The sequence below is a fragment of the Ceratotherium simum genome, chromosome 32, assembly GCF_057802395.1.
Source record: "Ceratotherium simum simum isolate JZ-2026a chromosome 32, ASM5780239v1, whole genome shotgun sequence".
Classification (NCBI taxonomy): Eukaryota; Metazoa; Chordata; class Mammalia; order Perissodactyla; family Rhinocerotidae; genus Ceratotherium; species Ceratotherium simum.
Genome location: NC_141931.1, coordinates 14,822,198 through 14,838,158, shown reverse-complemented (window position 1 = coordinate 14,838,158; position 15,961 = coordinate 14,822,198). Strand labels below are relative to the sequence as shown.

The 15,961-nt window shown below is 35.5% G+C and overlaps 1 protein-coding gene across 1 annotated transcript in view; it reads left to right on the top strand.

Moving 5' to 3' along the window:
* Positions 1 to 15,961, top strand: part of PLXDC2 (plexin domain containing 2) — a 430,861-nt gene that overhangs the window by 207,502 nt on the left and 207,398 nt on the right. The window contains exon 4 of the mRNA XM_004425310.3: positions 10,486 to 10,555. Coding sequence (XP_004425367.1) covers positions 10,486 to 10,555 — 70 coding nt within the window. The remainder of the gene's footprint in view (positions 1 to 10,485; positions 10,556 to 15,961) is intronic.

Genomic DNA, 15,961 nt, shown 5'->3' with positions numbered 1-15,961 from the left:
TTTTTGTCTGTTTTTTTTTCTTACCAAATTATAGCCTGTCGCTTAAATGGTGGGTGATTACCCTAGACAAAATAGTCAAGGCCTCACGTGACTTGTTGTAAATTGGCTTCTCATAAGAACTTCTGCTGTGCCTGGAGTTCCAGCCCCAGAAAGTGGGTGTCTCTTTCTTTCTTTCCTGAAGGTGCCCTGTTAAAATCCCAAAGGGACTAGAAGTGAAACACCTTTAGCCACTCTCAATTAATGATAAATTGCCAGGAATTTCTTATCATGCAGCAGCTATCTGATAAGAAATGCCGAGTAAGTTTCACTTCTGATAAATAGGCCAAGGTTAGGCACCTGGGTCCTGATCCCTTGCAGGGTAAACTGTAGATGTGGGTAGAGGGTCATAAAGGAGCAGGTCTTGGAAGCTTTGTTGGGAAGCAGCAATTTACTTAGCTTTTGAAAAATCCAAAAGTTGGCAAATATGGCAAAATGTTCAAAATTGGTGAATCTGCATAAACGATATAGGGGGCTCTTTGTGTTATTTTTGTAACTTTTCTTTAATTTGAAATTATTTCCAAATAAACCGTTAAAAAAAAGAGAAGTTAGCAGAGGAGGATGAAGAATTAAAACTGAACTTGGCCTAAGTTTCTGTTTCAACCTGTCATCAAGTTTTGAATTATGTAGTCAGTCTTCTGATGAATTTTGCCTGCATTAATTCCAAATCTTAACACGTCAGTTGAGGGGAAGCTTGATACAGTGTTTAAACGTAGGAGCTTAGAAACAGGCTGCCTAGAGCTGAGTCCCCACTATGCCAACTACTAGCTGGGTGACTTTCAGCACATTAGTTACTGTTAATCACTTTCCACATCTGTAAAATGGGAATGATAACAGTATCTACTTTCTAAGGTTATCATTAGAATTAAATGATTTAACATTTGTACCGTGCTTAGAACAGTGGTGCCACGGTGTTATAGATGTCTGTTATATTGATACTAACAATCATCACGGACACATTTAACTTTAAAACAGTCCTTTTCCATCAACAAGACAGAAGGGAGGACAGATTGTAATCAACTGAGTCAGAGGAGGGCCTTTTCTAACTACAAAGGATAAACTCATAGGAATACTTTCCTGCCCTACCCTGTTTGAGGATCACTGGTGAAGGAAGTAACAAGAGTGTCATTGCCTCAGGTGGACTGGGGCTGCAAAGAGGTTTTGCAAATCATTGCTTTAAAGGTACTTGGCCAGCACGTACCTCTACGCTTCAATTCCTTGAAAGGAAAATTTCAGGCCCTGTACGTTCCACCAAGCGAAGTGAGATGATGTTATCCAGAATCAAGTCAATTTATCCTTTTAACCCATTTCATGCTTGCCAAAGTTTCCTTACAGCAATATTTTAGAGTTGCAAAGACTGTTTATATGACATAAAGCCTTGCCACTCACAGTGGGGTCCCCAGAGCAGTATCAGCAGCACTGGGAGGCTTGTTAGAAATGCAGAATTGCAGCCCCTTTACCCCTAGAGCTACTGAATCAGAATTTGTGTTTTAACAAGAAACCGAAGTGACTCCTGGGCACACTCTGGTTTGAGAAGCCTGGCAGAATCCACTGCATCGCCTCTAGAGCAGTGTGAAAAATCCAGAAGTGGCTTCTTCTGGTTCTCACCCCCCCCCCCCCACCTACCTCTAAGGACTTCTTTATAACATCCTGAGTGTCTGCACTCTGCCTGAATGGTAAATATTCACATAACCAATTTGGATAATTCTCCAAATATGCAAGTATGGGCAAGCCACTGTAAACCACGTGTTTGCTGGGAACCACGCAATATGAGAGGTCAAACGATATGGTAATAGTTCGCTTAACCTCAAGTTCATGTTAGCGAGAATCAGGTTACTCAAAAATGTTTACATTTTGTTTTCTAATTTACAACTAGTCCCAGGCAGAGTGTATTTCAATATGCAGGGTTAATTAAGTTCTCCGTTCTGTTATGAAAAAAAAGTGCTGAAGCAGTTAGAATTTCTAACTCAGGAAATCAATTCAATTGATGGGCTTTATTTCTGAAAGGAGTAGCCAGTTCCTTGTCTGTCTATTTGCATATTGATTAGCCCCGTTCCATGAACATTTTGATCTTGTAATTAGGTTTCCAGTGTTTTCAGTCGCTAGATTAATGACCCATGTCCTGTCCACTCCTCCCAAGGTGTGAGAGTTGGATAAAATTCCATCTTATAAAAAAATCCTACATGGAAAAAGCGTTATGAATTATCCTGCCTACTGCAGCTATTTTATTTCTAGAATACACTCAGCTCATTTCTGGCCTAGAAGCAGGATCTTACTTTAGGGTAAATCAAAAGAAGTTTGCATTGCAGTTCTCCACATGTATGTGCCTCTCCTAAGTCCATTTTCTCTCTTTAATAGTTACTCATTGTGGAAACCTGTCAATTTAAATTTTCTATCTATATTTGTATCTACATACATATATGTGCATATACTCAATTTTATATCCCTTTACTATCTTTCAGTTTATATTACTTTTACAAGTGAATTGATTTCAATTAAATAGGTGAATAAGCCAGTGGAAGCCAATTACCATTTAGAATTACAGAAAAGAAAATAAATGTTCTGTAAGTGTAGAGAATAGGCTCCTGGTCTATCATTGGAGGGTAAGAAATGGAAGCATCTGAACTCCCGAGTGTGCAAAAAAAAAAAAGAACTCAGGCTGTGCCCATCATCTGGTGAGGAGGGACCTGCTGTGTTACCATCGGGCCTCAGTGGTGCATAGCTCACTGCAGCTCCGCCCAGCATGATGCTGTTGGTCCAGTCCCTGGGATTCCCTGCATTTCATCTGAGAAGACTGCTCTGTATGTTTTCTGATTTTCTCTTTTGTGGCTTTGGCTTCATGCTTCTGGGAGCTTTCTAGCTATGTTTCGTTATTACTACATTTAAAAAAAAGTCATGTCTACTATGAACAAAAACATGAATGACTGACAATATTAAGGGTTCCAGGTAGAAAACACAGTTATGGAAGGTCTGGTAACAGGTAGGAAAAGAATCACCTAGTACAAAAGAAGAGAGATAGCATGATGTAGTGTTCAAGACTCTGAGTTTTAGAGTCAAATATATGTGGATTGAAATCCTGGCTCCTTTACTTCTAGCGGTTTGAACTTATTACTTGTCCTTTTTTTGTAAGGTTTTTTTGAATTAATTTCAAGCTTATTAAAAAAAACTTGCAAGAATTATTGAAAGAGCTCTCATATAGTTTTCACCTAGTTTTTCCAAACGTGGACACCTTACATACTCATGGTACAATTATCAATACCAAGAAATTAACATTGGCACTATACTCTTAACTAATCTGTAGGACTTATTGACATTTTGTTAATTGTCTCCATACCATCCTTTTTTCTTATCCGGAATCCAACCTAGAACCCACATTGCATTTATTTGTCCAATCTCCTAGTCTCCTCCAATCTATGATATTTCCTCAGTCTTTTGTTTTGTTTCATGAACTTGACACTTTTGAAGAGTATTGACCAGTTATTTTGTACACTGTCCCTGATTTTGGGTTTGTCCAGTTTCTTCATGATTAAATACAGGTCTCAGTTTTTGGCAAGAATACCACAAGAGCAGTATTTTGTCCTTCACTGTGCATCATATCAGGAGGTACATGATGTCAGTATGTCTTGTTACTCGTGACGTTAGCTTTGATCACCTGTGTAAGGTGATGTCTGCCACATTTTGTTTCTGCACTGTAAAGTTACTATTTTTCCTTTTGTAATTATCAAGCACTTTTTTGCAAGATACTTTGCAACTGTACAAATACCCGATTTCTCATTGTACTTTCACCTTCTAATTTTAGCATTCATACTTGCTAAATATAGGCAAAATACTTAGCATAATGTGTGATATATTACATGTTAATTCCGTTCTCTCAACACCAGTAAATACAGTAGTTATGATTATTTCAATGTAACAAAAATGAGGGCATCATAACATTGCTCAGAAACATAATATCTAATTATGATATGATTCTATTGGAAAAGCAATTCGCCTGCATTGATATTAGAGAAAACATATATCAAATTATTTCCAGCTATTTATTAGGAATCAAATAGGGAACTATTTTTGTTTAGGAAACTAGTTGTAAGGAACTATCGCTATTCTAGACACCTTCATGTATATCATATAATATTAACCATCATTGACTCAGTGCCTGTGAGGGTCCAGGTGTTATTTGGTCATTTGATCCTTATAATAACCCTTTAAAGAAGTGTTTCGACTTTACAGATGAGTAAACTGTGGCGTAAAGATGCTAAATGATTTATGAAATCACGCAGCTACTAAGTACCAAGGCTGGGATATAATTTCAAGTCTCTCTAACTCCAAAAACATGCTAGATCGTTCAAAAATTAGGAAATAAATGTTGAAAATTTTACAATAATGCTTCATCTAGTTCCATTAAAAGATTGTAAAATGTGTCTTATGGTTCGTAAATGAGTAATACTGCAATAATCTGTTCTAAGCATTTATAGGTGAATGAGTTTTATTTGGACCTTATTCAGTTTTAAGAAGGTTAGTCAATTGTTATGTGCATTCTGAAAGAATGTATCACATCCCAATTAAGAAATTAAATTTATTCAGAGTTATCTATAAAACAGTTACCTAATAAGAATGATTATTCAATTTTTATTTATTAGAGATATAAATCTTAATGGAAATAAGATTATTTCTTCAGGTATTCGAGATAGAAACCAGTATCACTGGAGGTATCTATGTAAATAAAACAAAATATATATATATTTAAATTTTGTAGTTCCTCTCAAAGTTAATACTTGGCATAAATAAATAAACTGAAAATGATGTGACTTAAGACTTATTTAATCTACTTTTTGAAATTGTTTTTGGAAAAAATAACAAAAATCTCACCTTACCAATAATAATAATAATAAATATCCCACCTATTTGACAGTTTCAAGAGACAAATATGTGCCCCTTAAACATAAAATTATTTGGATAATTAAAAATAGAATGTTAAAATATGTGTGTAGAAATTAATGATTAATCTATGAGTTCATTCTTGAATAAATGGATGCTCCCTATATTCTTTAGATCCTTTGCTGTCATTAATTCGTGACAGCAGCAATTACTAAAAGTTTAGTTCCTATCAATTTTCTTCACACAAGCTGCTTTCAGCAGGATTATGCCTTCTAAAGATGAAATAAAGACTTGGGGCAACCAGAAACTTGTAGCTTTTTACTATAAATAAGAAGCTGTCTTAAAACAAGAAACAGTTTTTATTAATGACGTTTTTAAAAATGGTTCTGAGGATTATAAATGTGCCCACTCCGGATTCTTAACTCTTGTTAAGAGGTTTGCATCTTCAGGTTTTACAGCCATTGACTAATTAATTTATCTTTTAATGCCGCTGAGAAATAGGCAAACAAGTTACACTGAAATCGTGTGTAGTTAGGATTATAATTCCTGTATTATTAAAAAAGAATTAACAAAGATCATAATAATTAGTCAGAAAACAGCAACAGGCCTAAGAAAAATATGCAAAAGAGGCAATAAGTGGTATGGACGCACTTAGAAATCTAGGAGTATGATCCTAATTGAGTCTGTTCCCAACAGTGATTTCTTGGGGCAGGTTGTGGGAAGGCATGATGTGGTTTTAAAGGCCACAGTCATATATTTACATATATATATATATATAACTATACCTGCCGTAACTGTACCAAACCCCTTGGGATCTATTTATATACTTCTACAAACTCTTCAAAGAATGTTTCATAAATTTATCCTCCACCGTATGAAGAAGTGATTCTTCCTTTGCTTGTCTCAAAATTACCATACCCCTCCTTTCAAATAGTTAACTCCTTTTCAGAGTGTAAAGAAGTAGCAAATTCAGTTAATTTTATTTATACCACTCATGATCTTTAGAATTTCACTTCTGAGCTTTATTTTGTATTTTGCCCAGACTCTTAATTAATTCGTTGTGTCTTCACATGACAATTTTCCTGAACCTTTTTTCCTTTTGCATTAGGTATTTCTTAAGGGATGAGATCCGAGATAGGATACTGTTCAAGGTCTAGTAATTACACCAGTTTCAATACTATGTTTCTTTTTGTTTACAATGGCTTTTTGTGACAACGTCCAGGGTTCTGTTAGCCTTTCTGGTTGCAGAAGAGTCCTTCATTACATATACAATCCGGGTTTTTTAAAAAAATTTTTTATTGTGTAATTAAGGGATGCATACTTAATTAGTGACACAGCAAGTCTTCTCACACCTAACCAAAATAGCTCTTCTTCCTGTAATTGTCATCTCAATTGGTGGCACTGTGGTCTACCAGTCACCCAGCTGGAAACCTATCCTTTATTCTAGACTGCCCTCCCTCACTCCCAACTTTTATGTCCTTCCAATTTTATTTTCTAGATATATTTCACCCATCCCTTCCACTCCCATGCCCTCAGGTGTCATCTGGCTAACCTCTGGTAGTTCTTTTATAGAGTCAGTTTCAGCGCCATCTCCTCTGAGTTAGGTGTCCTCTGTGGGTCCTTATTCTGCCCCTGCCTGGTCCTATTGTTTGTCCTTCTGTGATGCTCTTCCTCACCGCCTGTGGACTCCTTGAAGAAAGGAACAGGGTGAATTTTATTCACTGTTTTATCCTCAGCCCCTGATTTAGTGCCTGGCATATATAAGGTCTTGAATAAATGCTTGTAGCCTGGATGGATGAATGAACAAATGAAACTTTCCTTCAGCTCCCTCCAATACCTTTTTTCTATACCATACGGAGACAAAATAATGATCCAATTACCCAGGGGTAGTTATATTGAATATATAATCACTTAGCTTCAAAGCACTTCATGAAATCCTAGTGCTTAATCGTTTTTGTTTATGTTTTAGTAATTTTTGGCTTTGTGTGTGTGTGCATATGTATGTATATGTGTTTTAAGAAGGGATAATAATTTGCAAAAATTTGCCGTTAAATGTGACTTCACTTTGTTTTTAATATCTCAGTAATTAAGAGCATCGACTTTGTTGTCTATCAAACCTGGGTTCAAATTCTAGTTTCCCACTTGGGCCATTCTCAACCACTCTGCTGCTGAGTTAGTCTCACTTTGAAGCAGTTGTAATATGAACCACATGCAGTTGTTTTATGTGTGTTTGTATATACAGTCATGCGTCACTTAATGACAGGGATGAGTTCTGAGAAATGCATCATTAGGTGATTTCATCGTTGTGCAAACATAGTAGAGTGTCCTTACACAAACCTAGGTGGTATAGCCTACTACACACCTAGGCTATATGTACTAAGCACTGTTGTATATGTGGTCCGTCATTGACCAAAATGTCTTTATGTGGCACATGAATGTATAGCGAATGCTAGGTAAGATACACTAGAGAGACATAACTTGAGCTAAGAAGTCAAGGAAGGACTCTGAGGATATGACATGTAGCTGTCCCTATTGATGCTTTGCCCCATATCGCTTCTGCCTCCCTGAGTTCACTTGAACCTGTGGGAGACAGTTTCTAACATGCTAGCAACTCCCAGCTCAGGTGCTGTGTCTCTTCTTTCTGCCTGAGGGTGCAAACAAGGGTAATCCAGGGGAGAGGGGGAGTTAACTGACCCCAGGAGCATCCTTTGATCAACAGGAGATAGGAGTTGATGGACAAATGTCCTAACCTCCTGACTTCCAATGAAATGATTCTGAGGCATGTTTTCCGTACTGTTTCTGGAGGAACGTCCAAGAGGTGACCTGGCTATGGTGGTGACACACCCAATAATGCCCTCTTACTGATTTTTCTCTTTTCTTTGTCTACTGTTCCCACTTCCTTTAGCAAATGCTTCCTAAGATCACCTTCCAAACAGACTAACTGCTCCTAAGTCCTTCTGTCAGCATTGGTGTTTGGGGTACCAAACAAACTAAGCCGAGACTTAAAGAATGTGGAAGGCATGACCGACCAAGGTTGAGAGACTATTACAGTCAGAAGAGATATCATGTAGAAGTATCAAAGCCAAGGGTTAAGGCTAGCAGATTCAAGGATCTAAAATATGTTCTAGAAGACTGGCTGGAGCAGAGAATGTGAAGGGAAAATTGTGAGGTAGCAGGGGCCAGATAGTGGTGGGCCTTAGAACTCATTTTCACCATTTTGGCGTTATTCCAGGGACAATCAGATTCTGGATTGAATGATTTGAAGTGGGAGAGTGATACGCTAGGTATTATGGAGAATGAATTCTAGTGGAAATAGAGCCAAGACGCCTATGAGGAAGTTACTGAGATAATAGTGACCTACACTTGGGGAAGGGTGTCAGTAGTACCTGGAGAGAAATGGGTGGATTTTACAGCTGTTGAGAAGATAGCACTTTCTAAATTGGTGCTGCTACTCCTTATCAGTGTGAAGCAGGTCATGGTGATAACTAAGGTAAACTGGTCATTTAAACAGGGAAGCATTTCAAATGTTGATGTTGCTGTTCAAGATGATATATTAGCAAGTTTTCTTTGAGAACTTTACTTCTCAAAAAAAGTCTTTAATTTATGTATTTGTGTATCTCAATCTTATTCTAAAAATATTTAAATATTTGTGGTGGCTGAGAAACCGATGTCATATTCCTCTGGTTCATCTTTGGTAGTAATTGTTAGAGTTTGTTAGTGATACATGTTTAAACCCAACTCCTATTCTGGAAGTGAGAATGCCAAAGGGCTGTAAATCTTACCAATTTTCTCATGAGCGTGGAAATGAATTAGAATGATGGGGAACGATATACTACAGGAAGTGCCTTTATAAAATTATTTCTGGCGTCCTTGAAATATATGATTGTGCCATTGAAGCTTTTATTTTAGGGTTATTAGTAGCCACTCATTTCAGTTAGTGCAGTGAAAATGGGTTCTGTTTTTCTCATTAGTCAGCATGAAATAAAAATGATGATAAACCCTTTCTGAAGAAGCAGCTTTCATTAAAAAGGAAAGAAAACCTAATTGAAAGTCACTGTAAATTTTGAAAGATTAATTTCATGCCAAATAAGTCATTAGAAATCTCCGATGGATATAAGAAAGCAATCGCTTGCAAAATTGGAAAGAGCTATATTCAATCTAAATATACTTCTCTATTTTTTTAATTTGTATTGGGAGATATGTAATACAAATTCATTGAATTTTAACAGAATAGCCTTTTACTATAGGTAGTCTGTACGTGCTGTTGGGCTGCAAACCAGTTAATTAGTTTCCCTCTGGATCCTTTTATTTCAGTTGATCATCTTTGTTATAACTCACTGTTTTTCTTCTTTCTTGACTAATAATAATATAAATGGTTCATGTCATTTCAAACATACAAAAAAATCTAGAGTTTTTTTGTTTCCTTGTTTTGCTTTGTTGAATTGTGTTTTGTTTTTGTTATTTTACTATTTTATATTGATAGTATATATAATACTATGTAATATATACTAGTAAGTAACTAAATATATCTATGTGTGTATGTATTTACTTATTTATATATAAACCCAAAGCTTCAGGACTCTTTTTAGAAAAAAGAGAGACCAAATTTATGAACTTTCTTCCTAAGTCTCCAATTTTCCTCTATACAAAGGAACCAGCATTTTTTTTCTTTGACTCTGTGCTTTTTTTTTCTTTTTTAAGCAATTCAGGAGATTGCAATTGTTTTTGAGGAAAATTGGCCCTGTGCTAACATCTGTTGCCAATCTTCTTCTTTTTCTTTTTTCTCCCCAAAGCCCCAGTACATAGTTCTGTATCATAGTTGTAGAGTTGTAGCCCTTCTGTATGGGACGCTGCCTCAGCATGGCTTGATGAGCAGTGTGTATGTCCGTGCCCAGGATCCAAACCAGAGAACCCTGGGCTGCCGAAGTGGAACGTGCTATGCCCCTGGGCCAGCCCTCGACTCTGTGCTTTTAAAAGTGGACATAATATTTTGAATCTGGAGAGCTCATTGCAACTAAAAAATAAAAATATCTGTAAGTCTAGATCTGTAGGTGCAAGATATCTTGTTCCATGAAACCGCGTTTCAATACAGGATTTACAGAAGACAAATTGAATATATAATTGTGTAGAATAAAATCTTTTGATTTTTTTATTCAGTGAAACTTGACAGGTAACATGCTCTACTGTTTTGGAGAAGGCTAATCAAACTAAAAAGAACCCACAAATAAATTGCCATCATGATGACAGAACTGATTTGCTGTAGATGACTAAGAGATAATGGTGATGTTAGAGAAAATATCCTGATTCAGAGTTGAAACTTCCAAATTCCCTTTGGAAGCAAAGAACAGACCAAGAGACCATAAAAGCCCAACTTTACTCTTTTCACATACTTCAAACATTTAATTACCAGAAAAAATATCCTTTATTACCATCTAGGATCAGGTTTTAAAAGTCAATTACAATAATAGTGGTGCAAAGTAGAAGCATCATTTTTTTTTAAGTGGAGGGCTCTTCATTTTACATTTGCTGTTATGCACATTATTGATTTTCTTTTCTGGTTGTGGTTCCTTGCAGAGAGTGAATCTGTCCTTCGATTTTCCATTTTATGGCCATTACCTACGTGAAATCACTGTGGCAACTGGGGGTAAGTGGTTTTCTACCCGTTCACCCTAAATAAGCTACAGTTTCACTACAGTTATTAGTTTTAATTTACTCCATATTTCAAGAGGGACATTTGTTGGGAAAACCATTGTATTCTATCGTGAAGTCATGGGTATAAATAAAACCTAGGAAAAAATATAGTTATTGGAAAAACTTTCTGCAGAAAAAAGTGTGGTTATAATAATTTTTAGTTTAGATTCACCTCTGCTTCCCTTTTAAGTTTTAATTCCTTTTTGGTAGTATGGTAAGACTGCATGAATGGGAATAAAGCTAGAAAGAAGATGTGCTTGAGCAAACTGTTGAAGTATTTTTAATGTATATAGTTGATAGGTACAAACACATATACACACACATACGCAATCATATGTATATTAGCTTTAATGATTTGTTTGTTCCTTTAATGCCACCTATGTTGATTGGAAACTCATTTGAAATTTTTAAAAATAAACGTTGAAATTCAGTTTGAATTCTTTTACTTTTATTTTTCTCCACAAACTTTGGAGGTTAGTTTAGAAGTTAGCAATACTCTAAAAGGCAATTATTTTTATAGTATATCCCAGAAGTCAGAAATATTTTAATTCTTGAGTGCTATTGGCAGAGAGAAGAAAAATGCCAGACAATACCCCTGTAGGCTTAACCTGGAGGAGTAGAGAAAGTAGAAGAATGACAGAAGAACTAAAAATAGAAGAGTAAGTAAAGAAGCACGTTAAAAGAAATCCATAAATGTTATGAATAGGCTGCAGAGCAGCCGTGCCCAAAGCCCAAAGCACCATAGACCAGAGTCGCTTTCCTTCACTGGGTCTTGTTTTTGGTCTTCTGAATGGTATGGAAACCATGTTGATCACTCTTGCCATATTTTAATGTGAGATTTATAAGATATGTAGGATTCAGAAAAAGATTTTTCATCAGAGATATCAAGAAACAAATTAAAATTTTTTGAGCACCTACCCTGAGCAATGGTAAATGAAGCTACCTCTGCCTTAGGAATGTACAGCCTAGTGGACTACTAGATGAGGTGAAGCAGAATGTAGGAAGTTCTTTAGAAAATACCATTGATGAACTAGGAGTTTCCAGGGAGGATAAGGCTCAAACATCTGTGAGAATCTTTTAAGACTTTATAGAGAAATTAGTGTTTAAGGTATGTTTTTGAAGGGTATCACAATTTCTATGGTTGTATAGGGAAGGAAGAGTAGGTCACAGGAAAGAATATCTTGAGTAAATATACAGAAGAGGAAATGGTGGCATATATTTAGGATAGTAAATAATTGAGTTTGAGTGAAGCTGGGGGTAGGTTTACAAGAAAATATGGCGTATTAAGATGAGAAGAGTAGATTGGGACAATTTAATATACTGCCTCAAGAGTCAATTTGAGTCATTAGTCTTTAGTTAGGTAAGCAATAAACTTTAAGAAGCTGAATCTACACATTTGTGTAATACCCTAAAGTATAAAAAGACAGGAGTTAGTATATATAATTGGATGAATATTGCAGTAGTTTGTGTGACAAATGGTGAGGTCCTTGGTAATTCTGTGGCTTCAAACCAAGGGAGAGAAATGATGCTATTAGCTGAAATTACAAACTCAAGCAGATGAGCTGGTTTCAGGGAAAACCAATGGCTTCAGTTCTGAAACTATTAAATTTTGTGTAAAAAAAAGAACTATCTATAAGCAAAATTCACACAAGGACTGTCTTTTTGAGCTCACCATGTATTTCTGTGCTAGTATAGTGCAAGGCATTTAATTAATGTGTTGAAGAATTGAATGAAAAAGAGAAAGGTAAAATTGAAGGATTGCCTCTATATGCCATGAATTACGTCATGTCCACTCACATCATTAAAGTATGATATAAACACGGTTATCTTATAATATGGACATTAGGTGTGTTTTCTGACATTTTTGTTACCAGTGTTTCACTGAATTTTAAAAAGTGAATTGTTAATCACATTTATGGTAGAAATATGGGCAGCTTTGCATTTTCAGTTTCTCAAATTGTTTTATCTTTAAAAGCCATGTTAATGATTCAGCTAATATGAAGTAAGATTTCCTTTAGTTGAGTTGGTAGGAAAAAACCCAAACAGGTGGCTATATCATCTTTACTGCTTTAAAGTACCATTTTCCTTTGAAAAGATCCTCAAAATAAGTGAAAAATCTGGTGTCTTGAATGATCTCTGTCTTCTTTGAAGAAAACACAAGTGTAAAGAAACTTTTTTTTTCTCTACTTAAAATATGCTAGTATGGAACTTGCATATATAAATCCATACACTGTTTAGAGAGTCACAGCCAAGATAATTTAAACATTCACCTGAGTTTCTTCAAAATGAAACCAGAATCTCCTGTAAAATTTTTCAACTAAATAAATAGTTTATTTGCACCTTCATTGTTTATGTATTCAATCAATATTGATTGAGCCCCTACTATGTGCAAGGCACAGTACATGATACTTTGGTGTATACAGAGAAGAAGAAGCTATGGTTCCTGTTCAGGAGCTTAGAATCTAAGAAGAGGAAGGAGTCTATGACTAAGCAATAAGAGAAGGCTGACTGTAAGTGCTAGAGGAGCAGAAGGTTGCTCCAAGAGGAGGTCATTCTTCTTGGGCCAATCAAGAACAGGTTTGTCAAAGAGCTAACATTTGACGTTAGCCTAAAAAGAAGGTGAAATTTTAGTAGGCAAAGAGGCAGGTTGAAAAGAGGTGAAGAGAGAGGGGACATTCCAGACAACAGAATGCTGAGCTAAGGGACAGAGCTGAGCCCACATTGAGCATATTTGGAGGGTTGTCAAGTAAATCTGTTTATCTTGAGTAGAGAGTTAGAGTCTAGTGAAGGGGAGGTGGGAAAAGCAATGTGAAATACTTTGAACGTTAGACATTTGGGTGATGTCCAGCAAGCACTGGGTTTCTCTGAGTAAAGGATAGATCCAGCCTGATCTGGCAGTGGAGGGCAGGGTAAGGTGAGGGGGTGAAGGCAAAGAAGGCAATTAGCGGCAGGTTTTTCATTGCTTCTGCATGAATTATAGTGCCTGAACTAGGACGGGTGCAGTCGAGAAGGAGAGAAGGAACCAGTGCAAGACACAATATTTGAGTTGTTTAATCATTGCGGTTGCAAAGGCTTCCAGCCAAAAGGATCCATTGGATGCAGTGAATAAAGCTAAGAATGGCTTAAAAGAGGACTTCTGAACCACAGACTGTTGATGATTTCTGTGATTAACTAGGTATTATAAGCAGATGGACCTACTTGACAAATGCTCATCACCTTACAAATCTTTAGAAAGTTATTAACCGTGAAAGGCTTGGAAGAAAAGTAGAAACCACAAGTCAGGTTAAATAAAGTTGACTACAGGCCATTCCAAATAGATCAGGGACTGGGATTTTAAGTAGGAACACATAGGTTTCTATGAAACTGAAATGAATAGAGATATTCTGTTAACTGTCAATTCTCTTTGACTATGTCTACCAATTCCTCTTGAACTTATTTCTACACAGGATTTGGCAAAACAAAGTGAAATGTTAAAGTGGATATTTTAAACCACAATCCCCTTCATTCCTACCTCACTTTTCCTGTTTCCCATGCATCTTTAAAATCCCTCTCTCTCTCCCTCTCTCTTCACAGACACACAAATATTTAGGACTGAAATGAACTTAAAGATAATGTCTTGCGTTACTGCTAGAATCAACACCATTTCAAAACAGAAAGTAGTTTAAAAATGCAGGTACATACATAATTTCCTGTGACCCATCCTTGTGTGTGTGTATTTGTATATATGTTTCATTATGAATAAACTTGAGTTTCTAGTTAAAAATGTAAATCAAAACTAAATATCTAGTCATTTATTTATAAACTACAAAAATGAATCTTCACTTATTAAGCATTTTAATTTTCAAAAGCTTCAATCATCCATACAAATCATGCACAAAATGAATTGGAAATACCATCATATTTTCTGGTTCACTGGTAGCAGAATCTGAAAGCATTCATTTATCTTTCTATTTAAAAAATACTTCAGAATACAAATATTTCAGGCATTAAAAAACTAGTCCTCTGTGCATTTCATAAAAATATTTCCACTAATGGCACCACTAAGTTGTGTTGTTTGAGTATCACACTGGCATTTATTTTCTCTATATATGAATACTTTAGTTGATTCTTTTTTATTATTAGGCTGCCAAGGTGATTTTTTTTTAACATTTCAAAAAGTAGATTTAAGTTTGAAGGTTTGATTTTTAATTTATGCAGCCATCACTAGTAGTGATATTTTTTCATGAGTCTGTCATGGGTACACATAACTATGAAAAGAGAAGGAGGTGGGATAAGTGCTGCTTCATATAATGGAGAAGAGAAGAGTTGAGGTTATCCAGATAATTCTGGCCCCAAAATTTAAGTATGTAGACAGATGCTGATTCATGATTAAAATAATGTGTGGATTTGCAGGCAGTTGTACATAAGATTAGGACTCGAAGATGACATGAATTAAAAAGATAATGATGAACATGTGTTGTTTACCTTGATCATATAAAGGATTTGCCTTCCCTTCCTTTCTACATGAGTTTCTAGTTAGAGATTTAATAAGAAAACTGTTTAGATTTTTTTTTTCAGGGTATGAGAACAGTTTTATTGGGAAACCTACTTCATACACATCTCTTTTTTCTTTTTCCAGTTTTATTGATATAATTGACATACAGCACTGTATAAGTTTAAAGTGTTGAATTTTAGATCTATTTTATTTCGTTTGCCACATGGTAAGTAATAAAATCTAAAATATCCATTAAGTAATTAATGTTTAATATCTCAAAAATTAATACATGACATTAAAAATAGTCAAACAAGCAAAATTAAAATGTAAATCTCCCTTCTTCTCCTGCCTCCGAGTCCACCCGTTCCCTTCCCAAGAAAAAAGAGCTGTTACTCTTTACACTGGTATATATTAAATTCAAATTTAGACTAATTTCCTATATATCATCAATAATCATTTGTTTTTTTTCCTCTTTAAATCCCCAATAAGAGACGTTAAAAAAAAAAAGTAGTGCGTATTATTTTGACTGATTTTTCAGGAAGTATATTACCAAATCTTTCAGCTCCTTATTTGTCCTCACTTTCAAATAGTAATATTTTAATTGTAGTCCCAAATAATATTTCATGCTTTTTAGAGGTACTTGATTAATAACAGTTATAAAAGGCTTTTTAAGAGTGGAAAAGAGTTAGTTATTACTCATCATGATTGATTTATAAATACCAGCCCAATCATCTTTCAAGTATATAACCTCATATAAAAGAACTCGATGCATCCATTAACTTTCTGAATCTAGGGGAAAAGTAAATGGAGTTATTTTGTCTTTATTATTATTATTAACATAGAGCAGAGATTATGGTATCTGGAGATCTGATGCATGAAGGGAAG